The following is a 26602-nucleotide window of genomic DNA, read 5'->3' as shown; positions in this document are numbered from 1 at the left end:
ACCACACACTATGGCTCTCACCTTCGGCAGACAGGCTCCCAGCTCCTCGCCCTGGCCTCTCCCCCAGGGCTCTCTGTGCGCTGCGGCTGGCGGGCAGGTGGGAGCAACAGGGGCTGGTCACAGCGATGTCCTTCAGGCAGTTCTCCAGGCCGCGCAGCGGTGAGTCCTCCAGCGCTGCCTCTGCTTTAACGGACAATGGAGAGGGCATGGCCTGCAGGTGCAGGACAGGCTGTGTCTGCCCCAACACGCTGTACCACTCACTAGCCAGCCCCCCGGACTCCCTCAGTGAGATTCCCCATCCCCACATGGGCAGAGTCACAGGGGGCTGTGCAGGTCTTGACCTGAGATGCACTTTGAGAGGCCTTTGCTTTATGAGCCTGTGCTGGGGAGAAAATTTGGCTTCTGAGGCTAGCAGCCAGCCGGAGTTACTAGCCACGGCTCTGGTAACACAGGGCAGTGCTGAGTGCATGCTGGGAATACAGGCCTTTACAGCACTAGCAGGACACTGTCTAGACAGGGTTTATTTCCACTGGCAGAGCTAACGTGTGATAGATGCTTTGCACCAGTGCGTAGTGGGGTGTGCATCACTGTGGCTTGCCCCCATTTCAAATGCACTGGTGCAAGCCCTGTTTTACACCAGTGCCGCCCAGCGACACTGGTGCAATTATATCAGTGCAACCCCCCTTGCACAGGGAACGCCTAGGTCTGTGCCAGAGTGTGAATGCAGCGTGGCGACCGCTCCCCAGCATGTGCCCTGGTGGTCGCCTGGTCTGCTAACGTCTGGCTGGGTTCTCAGCAGGGAACCAGGCCATCCCGTTCGCAGCGGGTGACTCGTTGGCTGTTCCTCCGCTGTCTCGCTGCACATCTCATCTCTACCCTGGCCTGAGCCTCCTCCCCAGCCCTGGAGACCCGCTCGAGGAGCATTCAGCTCCTGACGCTCTGCAAGTGTTTTCAGCAACGACTCGCCTGGGGGTAAGTGGCTGGTTGTTGCCTCTTAAACCCGCAGGGCCTCGGGTCTGCTGCGCACATCTCCTTCCCCAGTCTGGGGGAACTCCCCAGCCCCCGTCTCACCTTCCCCAGGACTGCACCAGGGCCCTGGCTCCAGCCCCCTCTGCTCCGTTCTCCAGTGGGCGCTGCTGGTGGGGGAGCTGCAGGCTGGCCGGGCGGGATGACAGGGGCTGATCACGTCTCTCCAGCAGCTCAGCAGGCCCTGGGCAGGGGAGCTCTCCGCAGCTCCTTCCCTCTTAACAGCTCCTATGAAGAAGTCAGAACTTCAGTTTCTCGGTGGGTCCCTTTGCTATGGGGCACGATAGAGACTCGCTGCCCCCCTCCTCCGACCTCCGCAGGCAGCAGCCATGTGACTCTCTGCCTCTTCCCCCTTCGAGGCTGATACCTTGGTACAGCATTTCCCCTCAGACAGGTCCCTGGAGGACGGGCTGACCCCATATTTGTCTGTGGGGCCAGGGATTCCTTACATCAGTCATCAGCAGTGTGGCCCGAGGGACGGACTGGATCTACTTTCCGGGTATAAATATGATGACCAAGAGGCCTGGACGAGGGCGGGCCGCTGGAAGTGATGGTGGCTGACAGGAGAGACAGACCCCAGTAGCACAGAGCCATCCACCACCTGGTCATCTCGGCGGAGCTGATCAGCAGTGGCAAGGCCAGGGAGGAAAGGCAGGCCGGGGTACGGCTGTCTGTCTGAACCACAGAGCGACATATGGCCTGCGCCCCATCTGGTGCCGTCTCACACAAGGCACGTACCGGGGATGGGGTGTTACTTCGATGGCTCACCTTCACCAAATAGGCTCCTACCCCCGGCCTCTCCTTCCGCCCTGTTACGGGGGGAGCGGCTGGCCGGCGTGGCAGGAGGGCTGGCTTTGCTCACAGACCTGGCTGAAGGGCAGCTCTCCAAGCCAGGGTCCTGTGGATCCCCTGCAGTTACTTCTGTTTTCACTGTATGTGGAACAGCAAAGTCAGGGTCAGCACCTGTGGGGCTGGCTGGGTCCACCCCCAAACCTCCTAAAGCCAGCTGAGGGTCTGGCAGACCGATGGGGAAGCCTGGCTTTTATCCCCACCTCTGTCAATGATTCACTTGAGCAAGACTCACCCAGAGCAGAGATAACGACCCTTCCCACCCCCACAAAGCCTGCCAAGCCCTGCTCATGCGACTGCTTCTCGGTGCACACGCTCAGCATTATTGTTCCTCGGATGCTGATAGCAGATTTCTTGAGCCAGCTCCCTAAGAGAGGCACCCCTCCAAGGTTGTGCAAATACGTGCAAGACAACGTGGGAAACATGCACCAGGCACCACAGGTAGACACACTATGAGAGAGCCAGTCACCCTGCTCCTGTGTCTCTCGCCAACTGCCCCTCCCTTACAGCGAGCGTCAGGCGAGGGGCAGCCAAGCACCGGCTGCAGAGAGCTGTTCCCGATTCCAAAGGGGATGCTATAATTTTACACACACTCACCTTCTACAGACGAGCTCCCATCCTCGCTCTCCAGCCTCGTCTTTCCTGAGTCTCCTCGCGTGCTGCCCTTTGCCGACTTGCAGGGCGATGGGTGGGGATGATGGGGCTTATGAACAATTATTTCCTTCAGACAGTTTAGCAGGCCTTGGAGGGGGCTATTCTCTGCCGTCCCCGCTGTGTGAATATTAAAATAAACACACTATTAACTCAATCCCTCGCCCTGCGCGAAGAAGATTCCACCTGACTCTGAATCATACAAAAATGCCTGGGTCTTTAACCAAATCCCAGCACCAGAACGCGCTTGGGATTCTCTCTGGTGGGGTCCCACACTCTGAGTTGGGTGGGATGTTGTATTTTGGTCACTAGCTCATTTGTGTTCAGTGAGTAAAGGAAGACCAACAAAGTCAGGGCAGGTCTCCATTTCCCTGCACAGCCGAGTAGCTCGGAGACGTTCCTGAATTCCGATGAGACTGAGGTTCACATTTGTAACTGGGAGGTACATTAACCAGGAAATTGGGTTGAAAAGCTCGGGGAAAGGTTTTCATTTGAATGATGCAGGAAAAATAAAGTGCCAATGACACGAGCCCTTTAAACACCAGGCACTGAGTGCCACCCCCAGGAGAGTGGGTGGGGCGGGTTCCCCATTGCCAGGAGAGCCTCCTGCACAGATCTAGGACAGGCCCCCTCAACATGCTATAAAAACTCCAGGGCCCAGGGAAGGGGGACTCTGGGCTCCGGGCCAGGCAGGACCCTTGGGCATAGGCATAGTTTTACTTCTATTTTTTTGGGGGGGGGTTGGGGGAAAGGCTGGCATGGTTTGCGGGGTCCAGGAAGGCAATGCCACTTCCACCCCCTGACTCACACAGGAGGCCACCCAGCCTATCTGGGCTGTGGGGGGATGCAACCAAAAAATATAACTCCAAGGGGGGACTCAGTTTAAAAGTTTGAAAACCGCTCAGGGTGCAGGGAAGAGGTAGCTAGGGGCTGTGTGCAATGGAGGGGAGAGCTCAGGGTGCAGAAAGGGGGACTAGGGGCTGTGTACAGAAAGGGGGGGGGCTCCCAGATTCAGTGGGTAGGGGTAGGGGGCGCTCAGGCTCCTCCCTTCAGCCCCACGCCACTTCCAGCTTGGGGGAGGCAGGTTCAGCCCTGCGCTGCTCCTGGCTTCATGTGATGTGGGGGCTCCGGCTTCAGCCCCACGTTGCTCCCAGCTTCAGCGCCAGGGCTCGGGTTTCAGCAGTGGGCCATGCGGCCCCCTGAAATGGCTCATGGACCCCCAGAGGGCTGCGGACCCCCGGTTGAGGGCCGCTGATCTAGAACGCAGAGGGTCAATACTGGGAACAACCAGTGGATCATCAGCGAAGCCCTGATCAGCCAGAGCAGCAGGGCAGAGGTGGCGGCTCAGAGCCAGCAATCTGGAGCCTGTGAACACTTGTAGATAACATACGGGTGGAAGGGGTTAGTAGGGTACCTCAAGGGTTGTAGGAAACAGGACTCTGGGCTGATCAGTGGTTTATGGAATTTAACCCTGAAAATCCAAGAGTTTATATTTCTAGGGGCCTTTACGGAGATTCTTCCCAGACAGCCTGACTGGTGACCGTGTTACCTCTCGTGTGCCAGTGTGCACTGGCTGACTTGGTCCTGATCGGGGAGGAAATAAGGGCTTCTCTGGACCTATTTGATTTGGTGTATGAATCAGTTGTGTTCATATGGGGTTATGCAGTCCTGTCCTCTGATCCCCAGACGTCCCTCCACATTCTCTCCAAATCTCTGAGAATTTCAGACCCTTCTGTCAGCTCACAAGCCCCAGCAATGGAGTGACCAGGTCCTGAGAACACACTGAGGTTTTAGGTCAAATCCATCACCGAGACCCAGAGTGTTTGGCTAATGGCACATCACTCTGCTGCCAAAACTCCACCCCACACGAATCCTATACATTTGCAAACCACATCCTCCTTCTGAGGAGGAGGGGCCAATCCATTGACACGGAGGTCAACAGGCCTTTTCATGGACTCTACCGGGAGACGCATCAGGCCCTATCCTCTGCCTTACTGAACTGTACTTTCATGAGAACATCTCCAAAGCCCCAGCTCCAGCCTCCTGTCTTCCACATCCCCTTGTGCGCTGCTGGTAGACGAGCTGCTGGTTGGGGTGCTTTGATAACTGGGCCTCTTTACAGCGAGGTCCATCAGCCCCTGGATGGGGGAACTCTCTGTCATGACTTCTGTTTTAACTATAGAAACAAACTCAATTTCAGTCCAAGTCCTGCAGCCGAATGGTTCAGTTCCTTCTCTCCTGAACACGGTCAACCCAGCTGACTGGATCTGCGGCTAGACCGTAGACAGGACACACGCCTCTTTCAACTGCCAAGCGTTCAACCAGAAACTAGGTTCATTTTGATTTTAGAATGCCTGATACCAAGGGAAATCCACAGTCCCAGAAATCACATGGCCTCAGCGCCTCTCCCCTCTCTGAGACACCTCTCTCCAGTGACCAGTGCGCGGAAGGAGACGCAGCGTAGGAAGGACAGAGCATGGCCATATGGAGATTAACATGGCAATATGGATTTTGGTACATGCATGTACCAAAGGGGAGGCTCCCAGATTCAGGCAAGAATACTGACCAATGCAATGACATCGCTGTTGGATCGACCCAGACTCTCGAATAACGAATGGCTCCTATCCTGCTGGCACCCAAATAATCTGGGCTTAACTGGGCCCCAAATTCAGGCTGTGTAGTTTTGCACCCTGGGGGCCTGATGCTATTAACTTATTCTGTGTAAATCAGGAGTCGCTCCACGGAAATTACATCAGTGTAAAACCAGTGTCAGTCAGCCAGCCCCAGCTCATTCTCTGATTATACCACTTGCAGGAAGAAACAGAGTGGTTGATCTCTCCGCTCTGCCTAGCGAGATACTGTCTCTTCATGCATTGAGGTATGAACACATTTTAACTCACCTGCAGCACATAAGCTCTTCACCTCCCCCACAACTCCCTTGTGTTCCACGTCTCCTTGTGCGCCGGGGCTCTGCATGTTGGGGTGACGGGGTCTGTGGACGGGAATTTCCTTCAGGCAGTTCAGCAGACCTTGGAGGGGGCTGTTCTCTGGAGCCACTTTTGTGTTAATAGTAAGAAAAGAAATAGATCAGCGGGAGATGCGTAGCCATGGCAGCCAGTCTCCGAGCCCCGTAAAATCTACAGGAACTTACACTAACCCCCAACACTTCTCTTTTCTCTCTTCACGCTCCTTCCAGCAAGACTGGGCTGCACATACAGATCCAGCACGTCCCGGAGCAGGTCATCTATACAAAACTGCCTGTGGAACGAGGCATTCAGATCTGGCGCCCCAGGATGAGCCAAATGGGACTCAACAGATTGTGTCCAGCCCAAATCCGTATCATTCTAAGACCCTCCTACCCCGATGCACCTCACACACACGGGACGGCTGTGTGCCACACTCCTACAGCACTATTCTGGGACGTGTTGGCCTGCCAAGGCAGTTTTGGTACCTAGCATAGTCTGACTCCTCTGTGACTCACCTGCGTACAGTCTCCTAAGCGGAGCCCTTTCTGTGCTGCTGGTGGACAAGCAGCTGCTTGGTGTGTCAGGATGATTGGGTCTATTGACAGATACTTCCACTAAACACTTCTCCAGGTCAAGGGGAGATGGAGTCTCTGGAGTTACTTCTGGTTTAACTAGACAGACAAAGCCAGTATCAGCTCAGGGCCTGTTGCTGAGGAGTGGGTTCATTTTAACCCTATAAAACCTGGATCTTTGACAGTGGATATTTAGACCTAGTGTTAAAGAGAAACCTCTCCACTGTCACTGGATGGGCATCCGTGAACCACTAATGGTGAGGATGGATGGTCTTGTGGGCAAAAGGCTCTCGCCTTGGCCTCAGGAGATCTGTATCTATCAACTTCTCTACGTTACTGACCCACTGACCCCTCCTCTGCTCTGCCAGAGAGGCCAGATTTACCATCCTTTAGTCCAGTTTCCCCCTGCAATTTCCTGCTTTTCCCTCTGCCATCCCTGGTGCACAAAAGGATCTCAGGTAGGTATCCACAAAGCCACTAAGTTCTCTGCTTTCAAACTGCACCTTAAAGCCAAGCTCAGGGTTCATAAAAAAATAGATCCATGACTTTCTCCCTGCGGCTGTGTATGGTACCCTGCTTACCATCAGCATACGCCCTCTCAGAGCCCATCTCAGCTTCACTATCGGCAGCCTCAGCTGGCTCCACAGGGGCCTTTAAATTCCCCAAGAGAAATTCCGGGATTTCCTTCACCAGCTTCATCAGTGCGCTAAGGTGCAGGCTGCCCTGATGCGCTCCTGCTTGAGACATGGAGAGAAACTTACCAGAAGCCCAGTGCGATCAGCACCTGACTTGAGGAAAGAGCAGTTCTTTCTTTCCTTTTTTTCCACCTTGGGCAGGGAATCTCTTACCTTCCTCATCCCCTGTGGGGCACCCGTCCTCTTCTGTTTGCCTCGAGTCCCAGAATCCGCCCACATCTGGGTCATCCTCTGGAAAGGCCAGTTCTTCACCTAAAGACGCGGGTGCATGGAATAGTGGATGTCACCATGGACACCATTTTATTATGGGGGGGGGTCTCCGTCCACATGGTTCCTATTACCCTTATGAAATGCCTCAGGCTGCAGAACCAGAGGCCTCCCATCACTTCACCGCTGGGAGGTCTGTTGGCTGCCAGTGTGGAATTCGCACCAGGAGACCATCTTTACTCAGTGGTGGTAGGAGAAAGCTGACCACGGGGGGTCCCGTTCTGTGTGGTATCCCCCGGAGGAGGGGCTGTGCTTGCAGATCCTGGGCTGACAGCTCCCAGTGCAAGTCAGAGCAGCTGTTCTGGGCTGTGGCACGGATCAGACTCCCCCTAACACCATCAGCTCCTCCCTCCCCCAATCTGCCATCTATGCTGGGGCTTGCAAGGGGCCAGGGTGCCTGCACTGGGGGAATTCTCCCCTGAACCCTGGGGCTGCATCACCAGCCCCTAGGCACCACCAGAGGTGTGTGGGGCTAGAGTAGGAGGAGGGGGCAGAGTCAGTTCCTAATAACCTAGGAGTTCTATTGGACCCAATGGGGTTCCCTCTGCGGACAGCGGAAAGGGGCCCTAGGAAGGTGCGGGAGGGGAGAAGACAGACACTCTGGATCTAGCTTATACCTTCTGGGGGCTGGGCCCGCTGTCAGGTCTCAGCCAGCCCAGCGACGGGTGTGCAGCAGATCCCTTACACACCAGCCAGCCAGAGGCGTCTGCAGTCTACCCACTGCCAGGCTGGCATCGGGGGCAGTGGCTTAGCGTTGGTTACTGAAGGGCTCACTCACCCTCCGAGCTGCTGCTGTCGCTGGCGAGCTCTGGCTCTCCGGAGACGCCGCGGATCTGGCTGCCAGCAGCCTCCCTCTCCACAGCCAGGGCCAGAAGAGCCAGCGTGGGAACTGGCTGACCTGGTCAGGGAAAACAAGACCCAGAACAAGGAGTCTCACTCTGGCGAACTACCCCAGGCAGCCAGAGGCTGGACGACCAGCAGCCAGTCCGAGCAGCCACCCAGGAGCTCAAAGCCACCCCAGCTGGGGACGGAGCTGTCCTGGGGGCAAAGAAAAGATGAAGCTGCTGAGCAGGATGGAGCCAAAGCTTCTTTGCACCTCACCAGCCATCCATGGAGCTCAGAGCGACTCCTATCTGGTCTCCCAAGTTCTCTTCTGTCCACCACAGCCAGCAGAGTTATTCAGCTTGGGCCAGAATCCAGCCCTGTCTGCGCACATGTCTAGGAACCTGGCTACAGCTCAGCTGCGTGCCAGACAGGGCCCTTAACATACAACTGGGTCCTGGTTCGAGGCCCAGTCTGAGTGGGAGCTGACAAACAGGGTGACCCTGCACTTCAGGCAGGACGGTGCAAAGCAGGGGCAAGAGCTGGTGCAAACCTCGGTGTGTGTTGCTGCCTGCCTAGAATCACAGAACCACAGTGTTCAAAGGGACCGCAAGGCTCATCCAGTCCAACCCCTCCAAGATGCAGGATTTGTTGTGTCTAAACCACCCAAGACAGATGCTCTCCAGCCTCCTATTGAAAACTTCCAGTGAAGGAGCTTCCACACCCTCCCCCAGCGTCTGTTCCTTCCCTACTGTTCTTACAGTTAGGAAGTTTTCCCAAAATTTAATCTAAATCTGCTACGCTGTAGTTTGAACCCACTGCCTCTTGTCCCGCCCTCTGTTGCAAGACAGAACAGCTTCTCTCCATCTTTTTTATGGCAGCCTTTCAAGTACCTGAAGACCACTATCATCCCATCCTCCCCCTTAATCTCCTCTTTTCCAAACTAAACACACTCAGTTCCTTCAGCCTTTGCTCATATGTCTTGTGTTCCATCCCTTTGATCATCTTTGTTGCTTGCCTCTGGATCCTTTCCAGTTTCACTCTGACTTATCTATGGTCTACATCCTGCAGTTGTAAATGTCAGAATCCCCCTGGCCAGGGAAGAGACAGCCCCCCCGGAGACGGAGATGGTTCTGTGCAGAGGGTGGCGGGGGTGGGTGTGTGGGGGGGAGACGGCTCTTTGCCGCAGTCAGAGACTTTGTATTTGCTCAATTGCCTTAGCTGAAATTAAAACCTCCCAATGGAAGTCAGAGCCAGCAGGGTTCCCCGTGAAACCCGTGAGTGCACCAGAGCCACCTGGTTCGGGATCTAGTTCCAGGCTCACAGTACATGCTTGGTTTGGTGCAGTGTTCGTCAGTATCCTCAGCAAACCTGGGGCAACTTGCGGGTTTGTATCGCAATAGCCTTGGGCTGAGCTTTGCTTTGAAACACCAGCCCAGCTCAGGACAGAGGAGGAACCTCCATGTGGATCAGAGAGGAAATGAAGGAACCAGATTCTCCTCTCATTCCGGCTTCTGAGGGTCCCCAACCTTCCCATGAGCCACTCCCAATGGAAGCTGCCTGTAGTTTGGGGGCACACAGAGGTCTTCCTGGGGTACATCAACTCATCCAGAGATTTGCCTGGTTTTACAACGGGCTAAAGAAAAAGCACCAGCAAAGTCAGTACAAACTCAAATTTCATGCAGACAATGACTTGTTTATACTGCTCTATACACTATAGACTGAAATGTAAGTACAATATTTATATTCCAATCGATTTATTTTAGAATTATATGGTAAAAATGAGAAAGTCAACAATGTTTCAGTAATAAGGTGCTGTGACTCTTTTGTATTTGTATGTCTGATTTTGTAAACAAGTGGTTTTAAAGTGAGGTGAAATTTGAGATACGCAAGACAAGTCAGACTCCTGAAAGGGGTACCATAGTCTGGAAAGGTTGAGAGCCACTGATCTACACTACAAAACCAAAACCCAGCCCAGCTATGGCCAAAGTATGTTATAACAGAGGTCACTCCTCCCTGGGAACAGGCAAAAAAGAAATGGGGGAGGAATGCATTAGAGAACCAAGGGCTAGCCACAAGGCTTAACGTGTGACCCAGACAAGTCACTTACTTGCTCGGGGCACATCTGCACAGCAGCTGGGAGGCGTAATTCCCCACTCAGGTTGACGTACACACACCAGCTGTGTTTGAGCTAGGATGCTAAAAATAGCGCCATGGCTGCAGTGGCATGGGTGGTGGCTTCGGCTAGCCAACCTGCCTGACAGCCTGGGCACATACTCGTGTGGCTCGTCGGAGCTGCTGCCATGGCCACTCTGCTAATTCAAGCAGAGCCAGCGGCGTATGTCTATTCGAGCTGGGACGCAAGCCCTGAGCTGCTGTGTAGCCTTGAGCCTCATCTGCATAATTCATAGGTTCTAGGACTGGAAGGGACCTTGCGAGGTCATCAAGTCCAGTCCCCTGCCGTCATGGCAGGACCAATGGAAATAATAATATGGGGTGCTGTGAAAGTTAATGAGTTAAAGAATATGAGGTGCTCATATACTGCGGTGATGGGGGGCATTCTTGTATCATAGATAGAAGCTGTATTTTCCACACAAGCAAGAACAAACACTGCTGCAACTAAGGTGGTTAAACATGGCTAGTGTTGCAGTGAATGATACTTGGGAATCATTTAAGAACACCTTCCTGCCCCAAAAGCCTCAATCCCACAACTGAGGAAGAAGGTGGTGCTGGTTAAAAACCCAACCTAATTTAGAGGGGAAGCGAAGGCAGCTATAAAAATAGAAAAATAACATGTAACAAATAGAAGAAATGGGAAGTTGATAGTAATGAATATAAAACAGAAGTTAGGCACTTTAGAAAATTGATAAGGGAAGCAAAAGAACACAAGGCGAAATCTATTGAAAGCACAGTTAAGAACAATAAGAAGTTTATTAAATATAGGTTGGATATTAGGAAACACTTTTTCACCAGGAGAGTGGTGAAGCACTGGAATGGGTTCCCTAGGGAGGTGGTGGAATCTCCTTCCTTAGAGGTTTTTAAGGTCAGGCTTGACAAAGCCCTGGCTGGGATGATTTAGTTGGTGTTGGTCCTGCTCTGAGCAGAGGGTTGGACTAGATACCTCCTGAGGTCCCTCCCAACCCTGATATTCTAGGATTCCATATTAGGAACTAAAAGAATCCATTACTAGATGGAAATGGTAGAATTATCAACAATAATGCCATAAGGCAGAAGCGTTCAGTAAATACTTCTGTTCCATATTTGGGAAAAAACTGATGATGCTGTCTCATCATATGGTAATGATAACACTCCTCCCATTCCACTAGAGTCTGTGGAGAATGTCTTGATATCTTTTTTTGATGAGATTACAAGTTTGGCTGACAAAGGGAACAGTATTCATATAATATACTTAGATTTCTGTAAGGTGTTTGACTTGGTACCGCACAACATTTTTATTAAAAACCTAGAACGAAATAAAATGAACATGGCACACATTAAATGAATTAAAAACTGGCTAACTGAAAGGCATCAACACGTAACTGTAAATGGGGAATCATCATTGAGCAGGTCTGTTTCCAGTGGCATCGCGTAGGGATCAGTTGTAGGCCCTACACTATTTAACGTTTTTATCAAAGACCTGGAAGAAAACGTAAAATCATCACTGATAAGGTTTACAGATGGCACACACAACAGGGGAGCGGTAAATAATGAAGATGACAGGTCATTGATTCAGAGAGATCTGAATTGCTTGGTAAACTAGGCACAAGCCAACAATGTGCTGTTTAATATGGCTAGATGTAAATGCATTCTTCTAGCATCAGAGAATGTAGGCCATACTTAAGTCCTGGGAAGAAGTGACTCTGGAAAAGAGTTGGGGGTCGTGGTGGATAATCAGCTGAACATGAGCTTCCAATGTGATGCTATGGCTAAAAGAGGTAACGAGATCTGTGATGCAGAAAGAAAGGAATCTCAAGTAGGGGTAGAGAGGTTATTTTACCATCTCTATTTGGCACTGGTGCAACGCTGCTGGAATCCTGTGTCCAGTTCTGGTGCCCACAATTCAAGAAGGATGTTGATAAATTGGAGAGGGGTCAGAGAAGAGCCATGAGAATGATTAAAGGATTAGAGAACCTGCCTTAGAGTGACAAACTCAATGAGCTCAGATCTATTTAACTTACCAAAGAGAAGGTTAAGGGGTGACTCGATTACTACCTATAGGTACCTACATGGGGAACCAATATTTGATAATGGGCTCTTCAGTCTAGCAGAGAACGGTCTAACACAATGCAATGGCTGGAAGCTGAAACTGGGCAAATTCAGACTGGAAATAAAGTGTAAATTTTTGACAGTGAGAGTAATTAACCACTGGAACAATTTACCAAGAGAAGGGGTAGAGTCTCCATCACTGGGAATTTTTAAATCAAGATGGGATGTTTTTCTAAGAGATCTGCTGCAGGGCTTATTTTGGGGGAAGACCAGTGGCCGGTGTTATACAAGACATACCAATGCTCCCTCCTGGGCTTGGAATCTGTGAGTGTAGACAGGGACAGTTTGGCCCTCCCTATACAGGCACTGAAAACTAGCGTAGCTGGAGAGAGGTTTAAATACAGTTCCTGCACTTTAATGTAGGCAGAGCCGGAAAGACACACGTTTGTAACTGCAACGCCAGGGAATGGCCCACTGCCCTCCGTGCAGACATGACACGTGCCGCTCCTTACCTAGCGAGATCAGCAACTGGTAATTCTCCTCCATCACTTCCTTATGAAGCTCCTTCTGCCATTCCTCCAGGATCTGCCACTCCTCTGCGGAGAACCTGACAGCAACATCTTCAAATGTCACTGGCACCTGAGGACAAACAAACGGCTGGGTCGATTCCGGGCCTGGGGCAGAGTACGGGAGTCCTATAAATGAGCTCACCATGCCTCAGAGCCTTATTAACTTTGCTCCCTCTGTGATTTTAATGGGGAAAGGCACTCCCTGCTAAATCTCTCTCAGACCGTCATTAACACGCCCGTTACACCTAGAACGCTAACCAGAGCAAGCAGGCGCAAGTGGTTTCATACGGTAGCTCATCTCTACCCCTCCCCTTCCGGCTTCACCCCTCCCACCCTCACACCAAGTGTTTGCCTAAAGCCTAGGAGGAGAGTATGGATGAGACTGAGGCAGGAAGAAAAACTCTTCCTGTCAGAAACCCTGGGGGGCTGGAACAATTTGCATAGTGGGGGTGCCGAGAGCCACTGAACCAAGGTGCAAACTCTGGAATGATGGAAAGCACTTCCAGCCAGGGGGTGCGGCAGCACCCCCAGTTCCAGCACCTGTGGTAACACCCCCTCCAAACACTCCCCAAGCCACTTCAGTAACAGGCCCACTCCGAGCCACCAGCCTCTCTGCCTCGAGAGCAGGAGACATCCCAAGGGGAAGTGCTCCGGGTAGGCAGTGCCATATCCTGCCTGCTGCAACATGCAGACACAGCCCCAGGAGTGGGGCAGGATGGAACAGGGAGAGACCCATTTAAAGAGGAAGGCACTTGAAAGAACTACCCGCTGCCAGGCACCCAGCCTGAATATCTGGGCTGAGCAGCAAGGAAGGGAGAGCAGTGACGAGCCAGAATGGCCAATGGGATCCAGGGAGCTGAAACACGCTGAAGAACGCGCACGAGCATCAACAATTCTTAGCCCTTCTTATACAGTCCTGCTCATGTTCAGAACCCGTCACGGACATTCACCAACTCACTTCAATACAGGGGAACTCCCAGGGACCAGGGGTGCTCGGGGCAGCCCTCGCTGGAAATGCCAAGGTTGGGCAGGCTGCAAGGGGGAGAGCAGATACCCATCTGGCTCGGGAGTAACACTGAAGTTAAACCTCCCAACCAGTCACAAATTGAGCTTCTGATTCCCACAGTGGTTATCAAGAAGCAAAAGAAAAAAAATCACCCAGCCCCCTTACTGCATTCCAGTCTCTGGCTCCCAATCAGCACCTAGGACCAGTACAGTGAGAAGTTATTTTAAACTCTGCTCACATTTACAAAATGTTCTTCTGACCTCAAAGGGCCGGCCACATTGCCAGGTCAGTATTAGGTTGGCTCTTACCCACAATCCCATGCTGCAGCCAATTCTTTAGTGTCTACAACTAAAGGTTTATTATAAAGAAATAGGAAAGAACAAGAAGAAAGCTGTTAAAGGTAAAATAGTCACATACAAAGACTTTAGAGTCCATAGATCAGGTTCTTAGCAGTACTGGTAAGTTTGCTGGCTTGAAAGTCCCCCTGGAACATCCCCAGCTGGGATCGGCCAATCAGTCCTTTGTTCAGAGCTTCAGTTTGTAGCAAAGTCCCTCCAGAGGTAAGAAGCAGGATTGAAGACAAAATGGATAAGATACAGCTGCCTTTTATAGTCTTTTGCCATGCAGCCTGTGCTTCCTTTGTTTCAAACACAAGCTGCCCAGCACATGGCTTGAAAGTAGGGTGACTAGATGTCCTGATTTTACAGGGACAGTCCCAATTTTGGGGTCTTTTTCTTATATTGGCTCCTATTACTCTCCACCCCATCCCGATTTTTCACATTTGCTGTCTGGTCACCTACTTGAAAACCTTAGAGTTCTGTCCATAGGCATGTCCCTGCCTTGCTAAGTCATAAGATGTATCTGTCTTCTCTCAATGGGTCAATTGTTTAGCGGATGGTCCTTAACAAGCCATCCAGCAGGCTAGGGAGTGCTGATGTCAAATTGTCTGGGGGTGACACCCAGAAGCATAGCACAAGTTTGAAATACAGACATATCTATAACACATAATACAAAAGGCGATACAAACATATAAACAAGATTATCATATCTGGCAAATCACAATATTTTTGCAGATATTTTACATGGCATAACTCATTGCAGTTTTACAATACTGGTATTCACAATAACCTAAGAGCAGCAAAGAATCCTGTGGCACCTTATAGACTAACAGACATTTTGGAGCATGAGCTTTCGTGGGTGACGAAGTGGGTATTCACCCATGAAAGCTCGTGCTCCAAAACGTCTGTTAGTCTATAAGGTGCCACAGGATTCTTTGCTGCTTTTACAGGTCCAGACTAACATGGCTACCCCTCTGATACATAATAACCTAGTGTCCCCCAGATTCCATACAGCGTCACACCCCCTGAAATGACATTCGTTAGTAGATTAACATTTCCCGTGCCTGCTCAGACAGAGACAGCAATGAAAAGATGGGGCGGGTGTGGGGGGGAACAATTTTTTTAAAAGGATAAACACCCAGTTAAACCAACAGGAAAAACGACAAATCATGTCAAACAACCTAATAGGTTTCTTTGACAGATAAGCCTTTGGATGAGGGGAAGCAGTAGATGTGGTCAGTTTTCAGAGTGGAGAGAGGTAAATAGAGGTGTCCCCCAGGGGTCTGTTCTGGGACCAGTCCTATTTAACATATTCATAAATGATCTGGAAAAAGGGGTAAACAGTGAGGTGGCAAAATTCGCAGATGATACAAAACTACTCAAGGAAGTTAAGTCCCAGGCAGACTGTGAAGAGCTACAAAGGGATCTCACAAAACTGGGTGACTGGACAATCAAATTGCATTTATCAACATTGAATTTCATCTGCCAAGTAATGCACACTGGAAAACATAATCCCAGTGATACATACAAAATGATGGGGTCTAAATTAGCTGCTACCACTCAAGAGATTTTGGAGTCATTGTGGATAGTTCTCTGAAAACATCCACTCAATGTGCAGCAGCAGTCACAAAAGCAAACAGAATGCTGGGAATGATTAAGAAAGGGATAGATGATAAGACAGAAAATATCATGTTGCCTCTATATAAATCCATGGCACACTCACATCTTGAATACTGCGTGTAGATGTGGTTGCCACATCTCAAAAAAGATATATTGAAATTGGAAAATGTTCAGAAAAGGGCAACAAAAATGATTAAGGGCATGGAACGGCTTCTGTATGACGAGAGATTAATAAGACTGGGACTTAGCTTGGAAAATTGACAACTAAGGGGGGATATGACAGACGTCTATAAAATCCTGACTGGTGTGAAGAAAGTAAATAAGGAAGTGTTATTTACTCCTTCTAATAACACAAGAACTAAGGGTCACCAAATGAAATTAATAGGCAGCAGGTTTAAAACAAACAAAAGGAAATATTTTTTCACACAGCGCACAGTCAACCTGTGGAACTCCTTGCCAGAGGATGTTGTGAAGGCCAAGACTATAACAGGGTTCAAAAAAGAACTCGACAAATTCATGGAGGATAGGTTCATCAATGGTTATTAGCCAGGATGGGCAGGGAAGGTGTCCCTAGCCTCTGTTTGCTAGAAGCTGGGAATGGGCGACAGGGGATGGATCACTTGATGATTCCCTGTTCTGTTCATTTCCTCTGGGGCACCTGGCATTGGCCGCTGTTGGAAGACAGGACACTGGGCTAGATGGCCATTCTTATGTTTTGATACTGTCTCACATGACCTTCTCATACACAAACTAGGGAAATACAACCTAGATGGAGCTACGATAATGTGGGTGCAAAACTGGTTGGAAAATGGTCCCCAGAGAATAGTTATCAGTAGTTCGCAGTCAAGCTGGAAGGGCATAATGAGTGGGGTCTCACAGGGATCAGTACTGCGTCTGGTTCTGTTCAATAGCTTCATCAATGATTTAAATAATGGCATAGAGAGTACACTTATAAAGTTTGCAGACGATACTCAGGTTACTCAGATATCCCTGGGGTAGGAGCCCCTCTAAACGGCAGCAAGGTTTGACCTCTGGAAACCCCATGTCAAGATGAGGATAAAATAGTACAAGCGAATGTGATAGGCCTCCATGCCTTGTAAACAGAACAAGATGTGGGGAGAGGGGGGTGAGGGGTGAAGGTAGGTGTGGGGAGAGGGGTTATGTGGGGAGAGGGTATGTGTGGGGAGGAGAGAATGCATGGGAGGGCAGGGAATGTGAGTATTTTAAATTACTGGGGACCCACTAGGGATCTGAAAACAAGTTCTCAAACTCCCCCAGATTAGACGCTTCTACCCCAGGCTCAGCCCTGAAGCATCTGCCCGGTGCTGGAACCGAACTGTTTGATCAAATATTCCAGAAGGGTTTGCTGCCTGCTCTTCCCACTGGCACAGCTGCTTTTCCAGGCACCAGTGGGGACCTGGACCGTACATGCTGGGGTACGCAGGCTGTTCTGCTGACATTTCCATCCCGACGCAAAGCAGGAAACACGGCCAGGCTCATGAGAAAGCTTCTTCTCATGCTACTTGGGAGAGGTGGATGTGTAGGAAAACCAACCAGACTTTTGGGTACCGCTCCAAACTGGCCCCAAGCCCCACTACCCAGGGTACTGTCAGGTAGAGGAACAATCCCTTCCACAAGGAATCTGCCACCAGTCAAACTCCGCAGCACATTTCAAACAAAACATTTCGCTGCTCGAGATGGGTCCAACCCACCAAGTTCTGATCCAGAGCTGGAGTCTCCCAGCATTCGGTCAACAGGGCGATTTGGTTTTGCGGACAGAAAGACATGCAGGGCGTAAGGCATGTGTCTCCCGTGTCAGGTGATGGGCACTCCCATTGCTGTACATGGATCAATGTAAGCTTCCCCCCAACAGACCCTGACAAGGCCAATGTTCCCAGAAGCGACTAGTGATTTTGGGCACCCAACCTGAGAGGTCTTAAAAGGAGCCTGATTTTCACAAAGTGCTGAGCACCTGCCCTCGGAAAATTAGGGCCCTTTAAGATTTCTCAGCCTGAGCACTGAGAAACTTGGGCATCTTACCTAACTGATACCTTCTAAAAGGCCACGGTCCCTATGGTTACCAACAGGATTGTGAGCGTCCACCTAGAGCGGCAGGGAGCGACTCCACATTCTCCTCAGCAGCCTGTGTTGCCCCTTCCTAGCCCAGGTGCAGCAATAATAATGATCTGTTGCCTCTGTTGCGAAAGGTTTCTGGTCCAAGTGTGCTTGTGCGTATGTGCACCGTCAGATGCAGGATCTAAGGTGTCCCTAGTGCTGTTCTCCCCCCGCTGCCTGTTGACATTTCAGTGTTCGGTTAAGGCTCCTTCAGGGATGACGTGATGCTGACGTGACATAATTAAGTCCGACACCGTGATATTTTCCAAAGAAGTAACTTTGTCAAACCTTTAATTCTATGTGCTCCTTGGCTCGGCTTCCTGTAGAATGTGTGATAATTGTTCATGGTTCTTTAACACCCTGGCCGGTCGGGTTACATCAATCATGCAAAGATTAGCCAAGGACATTTGCCTTTTAGGGCACAGGAAGAGAAAACCACCTGACCCTTTCATCTAAGGATCTCAAAGCATGGTACAAGCAGGGCCGGCTCCAGGGTTTTTGCCGCCCCAAGCAGCAAAAAGCGAAAAAAAAAAGCTGCGATCATGATCTGCGGCACTTCAGCTCTACCACCGCCGCTTCGGTCTTCGGCGGCAATTCGGCGGCTGGTCCATCGCTCCGAGAGGGAGTGAGGGACCGGCTGCCGAATTGCCGCTGAAGAGTCGGACTTGCCGCCCCTCTCCGTTGGCCGCCCCAACCACCTGCTTGCTGAGCTGACGCCTGGGGCTGGCCCTGGGTACAAGGATGGATCAATTACACTTCACAACCCTCCGCCCCCAGGAAGGAGGCAAGTCTCATTATAAACTATCACCACAGGGTGAAAGACATCCAGTGCTGGGGCCCGCCAAAGGCCTATGCACCCCTTAGACTCTCCAAACATGACCCAAGCGGGACTTCAGGCCATGTCCACACTAGGCAGAGAGGTGCCTTTTGAACATGTGTTAAATACCACACATCAAAATCCTAGTGTAGGCAAGGCAAGGGATTATTTTAATAGGTGTTAGCTGGCTAAGATAAACTCCTAGTGCAGAGTCTTGGGAGAAGAACAAACATTTGTGCCCCGGAACAAATATGAAGGGAGTGTCCCAGCTGCTCTGTATGGAGGATGTTTAATCACCTCGAGTTAACTGGCCATCAACTAGCTCCAGGCAAAAAACTCTCCTGAAGATGAGCCCCTAACTTACAGCAGCCTCCCTGGTGCTATCCCCATGGGCTGCACCTCAGCCCCCCATCCCACAGCAGAGAGTTCTACCTGGGACTGCCTTGCCCATCCCCCACATTCCTGACACATCTCCCTATGCTGGGGCCTGTATCTATTTTGCACAGGGGCAAATGAATACACCAGGTGGCGGGGGTGGGGTGGGGGAATAATCAGGCCCACGTGTGTTTACATCAAGGTGCAAAGTCCCTGCTCTGCACACACTTCCCTGCATGTGCGTGTCCGGGCTGTGCGGGTTTCACATTCTGCTTCAGGGAGAGTCACAGGTGAGCCATGGCAAGTTTTAATGCAATGCTGGATTCCCCTTTGACCTTCTCCTTGTGCCCACTGCAGTAACCCCTCAGGATCTGCCCCGAGGGCCTCATGTCCCCCCAGGGAGCCTCCGAAGGAACACTTCACCCCGCAGTGTCCGGTGAAACACAGGCTGCTGGGCCCTATTATGCTGCTTTGATGCCACAGCCTTGCTGGCGTGACACTGACTACAAGCTGCCGGGCAGAAGGCTCGGGTTTGACAGCAGGGCTGCTCTTCCCAAAGACTATTTGACATTATATCACCGACCAGGGCAACTGCACTGACCTGCCTCAGGATGCCGTCTGCTGGGCTGAGAGCCCGTTGTGCCACTGGCCAGCAAGGGCCAGATTCGGAGACCCTCACTCAGGTCGAACGGTGCCTGATTTCACCAGGGTCTGGTGGAGCTCACACTCCTTCCCGAGTCCCACAGCACCAGTGCAGCAGCTGCCAGCTGAGCTCTGTGCTGAGAGAGGCCAGGGGTGCCTGGACATGGAGGCCGAAGTCGCCGCTCCACTCTGGGCTGGGCGTGTGTGGAGATGACTGCCCTGCCGCTGTCCATATTGTATCCCCCACAGGGATAAACTGAGGGCTTCTGTTTCCACAGGCTGGCACCTCCATCAGCACTCAATTCACACACCTGTGTGACTCCATTTCAGAGACACCGACTAGCCTGCTCATCAATAAATATGGGCTCCTCCTGTAATATCTGCTCTGGTGAGATCTGCTCCAGGGCCTCTTCCCTGCTGGGTTCCGTGCCCTGACCGACACCTCCTGCGATGTAGCATGTCCCTCACTGCACCTCAGCTAGGCAGGGGATGGAATGGTGGCTGTGGCATTTCTTCAGGTGCTGCACGTGTGCCCTGTCCCCCCCCCCCGAGACTCCCCTGTGACTGATCCCCTCCTCCAGTCTAAACAGCCTCTGAACACACCAGCTTTGTTTGCAGTTGCATTCTCTGTTGCCCCTGAATAGGATCATTCCCCAAACCCCATTTTAAAAAAAAAATGGTCCCACATCATTCAGCTCCTGACCTGCTGTTTGCTGCTGTTTTTAGCTGTGTTGTATTTAGTCATCCAGCAGTAAAAGGCTTGAAAGAGAACTAAGAAAAAGTTGTCCCCAGGAAATTAATATTGTGTAACGTGGTTGTAAAGTGTGTTTCATTTCTCCCTCTAGCGGCTAGACTATATTGCGGATAACAGCTTATTACTGCTACCAACTATTGAAGCTACTGCGCCTTTAGTTCAAGAGGTAAAACTGCTTTGGTGTCAAAGGTCCCAACTTCAAACCTTACCGGTAATGACAGTGAGGATTATTATAATATTTATTTGAATTACAGAGGTCCCTAGAGGCGCCGACTGAGATCAGAGCCCCATTGTGGTAGGTGCTGTACAACACACATAGTGAAAGCCAGGCCACACCCTGCCCTGAAGATCTTATGATCTAAACCAGGGGTAGGCAACCTATGGCACGAGTGCTAAAGGTGGCACACGAGCTGATTTTCAGTGGCACTCACACTGTCCAGGTCCTGGCCACTGGTCCGGGGGGGCTCTGCATTTTAATTTAATTTTAAATGAAGCTTCTTAAACATTTTAAAAACCTTATTTACTTTACATACAACAATAGTTTAGTTATATATTATAGACTTATAGAAAGAGACCTTCTAGAAACGTTAAAATGTATTACTGGCACGTGAAACCTTAAATCAGAGTGAATAACTAAAGACTCAGCACCCTGCTTCTGAAAGGTTGCCGACCCCTGATCTAAACAGACAAGACAGTCGAAGGGTGGGAGGAGAAACAGGGATGAACAGATTTGCCCAAGGTCAATGATGCAGCAGGTCAGTGATAGAGTAGAACAGAACCCAGGTCTTTTGAACAGCAGCCGTATGCCCTAGACAGCCATCCCTAATGAGCCCCATGGCACAGCGGGGTTTTGCTTTGGCTACTGAAAGAAAGAGCAAGGAACCTCGGCATGTTTCCCCCCTTTTTACCGCCCTTTCTCAGGAGCTGTGGATGGTCTCTAGCCAAGTTGCAGGCACAGCACAAAGCTCCACACACAGATTCACACTCCTGCCCGAACAGAACAAAGTGGTGCTGGCTGGTTTGAGGGCTCATGGAAAAGCAAGAACTTTGGGGATGCACTTGGGGTTCTTCACGGCAGGCAAAGCACTCCACAAATGACAGCCGTGGCGCAGCCTGCACCGCGAAAGGGGTTTTAGTCGGGAGAAGGGGCAGGCGTTCTGCCCGGTGACAAGTCAGGCTAACCAGCCATGTGCCTAACAGACAGAATTTCCCTGCACAAATCTGTGCCTGCTGATTGCAGGCTGGTGAAAATAGCAACATTTCAGCGCCAGACAAGCTGCGGGGATATCTGTGTCCCAAGCATGGAGTGACCCTGGGTTATTTCAGCCAGCACTTTCCAGCATGCACATGGCTCAGCGAGGGCAGCCAAAGGAGAAGCTAACTCTGGGCGGTGTCAGGCAGCCCCATACCCATCCTAGGGGGGTTTCCAGTGAGAGCCCACCAGTGGCAAGTGCTAAGTGACTCTGATTGGTGTCACGGGCTGGGCATGTTCTGAAACCCAGCCAAGGGGGGAAGAAAAGCTGCAGGGTCTGTTCTTTGGAAACCCCTGTAAGGTGTCCCGGTGCCACCCAGCACCGTTCCCAGCACTGGGACGCGCAATCTCCTCTTTTTAACCCCCCCACCCCATTGCACCGGGAATTGTCCGGGTTTCCTGCCCCTTCAAACCTCCCCGTGCCCCACTCGGGATCTGGGTGCCCAGCCTGATCGGGAACAAGGCAGCTCACGGGACAATTACTCCACGGATCAGCGCCCCAAGTTCTGACCCAGGAGCCCCAGGGCCAGGCGGGTGCCTGATTCCTGCCAGCCCAGCCCAGCCCAGCCCCGGCCAGCCGAGATCCCCCACCCCCGCCTCGCTCCTCACCTGGGCAGCGGCGACCGCTGCAGACATCTCGCTCCCCGCTTCTCCCGGAGCCCGGGCCGGGGCTGCAGCCGCTGTCCGCTCGCGCGGCGCGGTCTCGGCCTCTCCCGGGGGCTGGGCGCAGCCGGGCGGCACAGGGGCGTGGGGCGCCCACGCAGGAAGGGGGGAAGCTCCGTGGGCAGAGCAGCCGCTTGTCATTGCCTCCCTCCCTGCGCGGCAGCAAAGCATCACTGGGAACGGGCCTGCCCCCTGCCCGGGGGGACTACAGCTCCCAGCAGCCTCCCCGCGCCGGGGCGGAGCGCGCAGCCCTGGGCTGGGGGAGCCCCGGGGGCTGGGACCCTGCGGCGGCACTGGGCGCGCCCCACGCCGCAGCCTGCAGCGCCGGGCCAGGCAGGCGCGCCGGGAGCGGGCCGCCTTAGAGAGGAAACAGATCAACGCGCTGCCCTGGGCTCGGATCCCCAGGGGTGCCCGGCTCGGGGCGCAGGGATCCGGGTCTCTTGTGCGGCAGTCGGTGGCCACTTGCTGCCATTCTCGGGGCCAAGAGGGTGCGGGGTCTAGGATCTGCTCCAGGGATGATTTGGGGGCAGCACTCCAGCCTGTTAGGCAGGAGGTCGGAGTAGATCAGTGGTTCTCAAACTTCTGTACTGGTGACTCCTTTCACGTGGCAAGCCTCTGAGTGCGATCCCCCTTATCAACTAAAAACACTTGTGTATATTTAACACCATTGTAAATGCTGGAATGCAAGCAGGGTTGGGGTGGAGGCTGACAGCTCGCGACTCCCCATGTAATAACCTTGCACAACCCCCTGAGGGGTCCCAACCCCCACTTTGAGAACTCCTGAGCTAGATGATCAGGCTGGTCCCTTCTGGTTTTGGGATCAGTACATTTTCTGCCCCTCTAGTCATAGACTTTAAGGTTAGAAGGGACCATTATGATCATCTAGTCTGATCTCCTGCACAACGCAGGCCACAGAATCTCACCCAACCATTCCTGGAACAAACCCCTAACCTATGTCTGAGTTACTGAAGTCCTCAAATTGTGGTTTGAAGACCTCAAGGTGCAGAAAATCCTCCAGCAAGTGACCTGATGCTGCAGAGGAAGGCAAAAGCCTCTGGCTGGGAACTGTCTCACACACCTCCAGCCTGGCAGGGACATGCCACCCCTCACGCAGACATATGGATTCCTTCCCTCCCTCAGGCACTGATGCGAGTGGCTCTGCTGGGCCTGTCAATAAACATTATAAGGAATCAAGCAGCAGCAGTCAGTCCAGAGAGACCCACTGGCTGCAGCAGCTGAGGGGTGTCAGTGTGCACATCCTCCACAGGGGATAGCTTAGCCCATCACAGACACCTCTGTGGGCACCATTGAGGAAGGAGGCAGGGCGTGAAAAACACTTATAGCCCATAAAATCACACCTACGACATAAAAAGGGTGATAAAATATTGTGTATGACCATATACAGCCAGGAAGAGATATTCACACCCCACACAATCATTAGACATGGGTCACCCAAACTGCTGTGAACACACAGACCATAGACTCTTGGGCCTGGTCTACACTACGAGTTTAGGTCGAATTTAGCAGTGTTAAATCGAATTAATCCTGCACCCGTCCACACAATGAAGCCATTTTTGTCGCCATGAAGGGCTCTTAAAATCGATTTCTGTACGCCTCCCCGACGAGGGGATTAGCGCTGAAATTGACATTGCTGGTTCAAATTAGGGTTAGCGTGGACGCAATTCGACGGTATTGGCCTCCAGGAGCTATCCCATTGTGCACCATTGTGGCCGCTCTGGACAGCAATCTGAACTCAGATGCACTGGCCAGGTAGACCGGAAAAGCCCCGTGAACTTTTGAATTTCATTTCCTGTTTGGCCAGCGGAGAGCCGATCAGGAAGGTGACCATGCAGAGCTCATCCGTACAGGCTTCTGCCTCAGGCTGCTCTCCCAGTCGGCAGCACCGCGTGGGCGCACCTACCCCAGCCTGCCCCTTGCTCCCTTGGCTCATGAAGGCTGGACAGTAGTAAGGAGCAGTTCAACTATAGGCTGAGCAAGTGCAAAATGGTGGTTCACTCTACTTCCCTGTAAGCCAACCACCCTCCTCTCCCCACTTTGATCTCTGCTTGCAGAGGCAATAAAGTCAGTGTTTCAAATTCCTGCATTCTTTATTAATTCATCACACAAATGGGGGGATAACTGCTAAGGTAGCCCGGGAGGGCTGGGAGAGGAGGGAAGCAACAGGACTGTCACCTGATGTGCTGAATTTGCCTCTGAACCCATTTTCCCTGCTAGCTGGGAATTCAGAACCCTGCCTTGTTGAGCCAGACATGCTAGACAGCTGCAAACACAGACCTAGGTCTGGTCCAGGCCCCCAAAGCTGCAGACTATAACCAAAAACTGCTCAGCAGGTCACTTCTCTCCAGCACCCAGACACCCAGTTCCCAATGGGACCCAAACCCCAAATAAATCAGTTTTACTCTGTATAAAGCTTATACAGGGAAAACTCATAAATTGTCTGCCCTCTATAACACTGATAGAGAGATATGCACGGTTGTTTGCTCTCCCAGGAATTAATCACTTACTCTGGGTTCATTAATAAACAAAAGTGATTGTATTAAGTATAAAACGTAGGATTTAAGTGGTTGCAAGTAATAACAGACAGAACAAAGTAAGTTACCAAGCAAAATACAACAAAACACGCAAGTCTAAATCTAATACATTAAGAAACTGAATACAGGTAAATCTGACCCTTAGAGATGTTCCTATAAGCTTCTTTCACGGACTAGACTTTTTCCTAGTCTGGGGCCAATCCTTTCCCCTGGTACATTCCTTGTTCCAGCTCAGGTGAATGGCAGCCCCCTTTGTTCTGTTCCACTCCCTTTTATAGCTTTGGCACAAGGCAAGAATCCTTGGTCCCTCTCTGGGTTCACACCCCTCCTTCTAAATGGAAAAGCACCAGGTTAAAGATGGATTCCAGTATCACATGACATTCTCACATGTCCTGTGAGCCCCCATCTATTCTTCCAGGACTGGCTGCATGCAGGTATGCAGTGGAGTCTTGCAAGTAAACAGAGCCATCCACAGTCAATTGTCCTGGTCAATGGGAGCCATCAAGATTCTAAACCACCATTAATGGCCAACGCTTTGCATAATTACAACAGGACCTCAGAGTTATGCTACATATTCCTAGTTTCAGGCCATGTCTACACCTAAAATTTTGCAGCGCTGGTTGTTACAGCTGTATTAGTACAGCTGTATAGGGCCAGCGCTGCAGAGTGGCCACACTTACAGCAACCAGTGCTGCAAGTGGTGTTAGATGTGGCCACACTGCAGCGCTGTTGGGCGGCTTCAAGGGGGGTTCCGGGAACGCGAGAGCAAACCGGGAAAGGAGACCAGCTTTGCCGCGGTTTGCTCTCGCGTTCCCCGAACCACCCTGCAAACCGCAGGGAAGGAGACCAGCTTGCTCGGGGTTCCGGGAACGAGAGAGCAAACCGGGAAAGGAGACCAGCTTCGCCGCGGTTTGCTCTCGCGTTCCCGGAGCCACCCAGCAAACCGCAGGGAAGGAGACCTGCTTGCTCGGGGTTCCGGGAACGAGAGAGCAAACCGGGAAAGGAGACCAGCTTCGCCGCGGTTTGCTCTCGCGTTCCCGGAGCCACCCAGCAAACCGCAGGGAAGGAGACCTGCTTGCTCGGGGTTCCGGGAACGAGAGAGCAAACCGGGAAAGGAGACCAGCTTCGCCGCGGTTTGCTCTCGCGTTCCCGGAGCCACCCAGCAAACCGCAGGGAAGGAGACCTGCTTGCTCGGGGTTCCGGGAACGAGAGAGCAAACCGGGAAAGGAGACCAGCTTCGCCGCGGTTTGCTCTCGTGTTCCCCGAACCACCCTGCAAACCGCAGGGAAGGAGACCTGCTTGCTCGGGGTTCCAGGAACGAGAGAGCAAACCGGGAAAGGAGACCAGCTTGATTACCAGAGGCTTCCTCCTTCCACGGAGGTCAAGAAAAGCGCTGGTAAGTGTCTACATTGGATTACCAGCGCTGGATCACCAGCGCTGGATCCTCTACACCCGAGACAAAACGGGAGTACGGCCAGCGCTGCAAACAGGGAGTTGCAGCGCTGGTGGTGCCCTGCAGATGTGTACACCTTCAAAGTTGCAGCGCTGTAACTCCCTCACCAGCACTGCAACTTTCTGATGTAGACAAGCCCTCAGATACAAGAACGATACATTCATACAAATAGTGTTCAAAAAAAGAATTAGATAAGTTCATGGAGGACAGGTCCATCAATGGCTATTAGCCAGGGGGGGGCAGGGATGGTGTCCCTGGCCTCTGTTGCCAGAAGCTGGGAATGAGCGACAGGGGATGGATCGCTTGATGATTCCCTGTTCTGTTCATTCCCTCTGGGGCACCTGGCACTGGCCACTGCCAGGAGACGGGAAACTGGGCTGGATGGATCTTTG

General features: G+C 51.9%; 1 protein-coding gene across 1 annotated transcript in view; it reads right to left on the bottom strand.

Annotated features, from left to right (window-relative positions):
- The window catches only part of LOC115645267 (protein KRBA1-like), a 50244-nt gene extending 28022 nt beyond the window's left edge, over window positions 1-22222 (bottom strand). The window contains exons 1-11 of the mRNA XM_030549640.1: window positions 22152-22222; window positions 12567-12693; window positions 7805-7924; window positions 6913-7011; window positions 6646-6798; window positions 6008-6163; window positions 5427-5585; window positions 2473-2646; window positions 1795-1956; window positions 1072-1254; window positions 22-183 (exon numbers count right to left, since the gene is read on the bottom strand). Coding sequence (XP_030405500.1) covers window positions 22-183; window positions 1072-1254; window positions 1795-1956; window positions 2473-2646; window positions 5427-5585; window positions 6008-6163; window positions 6646-6798; window positions 6913-7011; window positions 7805-7924; window positions 12567-12693; window positions 22152-22178 — 1522 coding nt within the window. The 5' untranslated portion in view covers window positions 22179-22222. The remainder of the gene's footprint in view (window positions 1-21; window positions 184-1071; window positions 1255-1794; window positions 1957-2472; window positions 2647-5426; window positions 5586-6007; window positions 6164-6645; window positions 6799-6912; window positions 7012-7804; window positions 7925-12566; window positions 12694-22151) is intronic.
- Window positions 22223-26602: the final 4380 nt, after the last annotated feature.

This window comes from Gopherus evgoodei, chromosome 2 (assembly GCF_007399415.2).
Source record: "Gopherus evgoodei ecotype Sinaloan lineage chromosome 2, rGopEvg1_v1.p, whole genome shotgun sequence".
In the NCBI taxonomy this organism is placed as follows: domain Eukaryota; kingdom Metazoa; phylum Chordata; order Testudines; family Testudinidae; genus Gopherus; species Gopherus evgoodei.
This window is presented reverse-complemented; position numbering and strand designations above follow the sequence as displayed.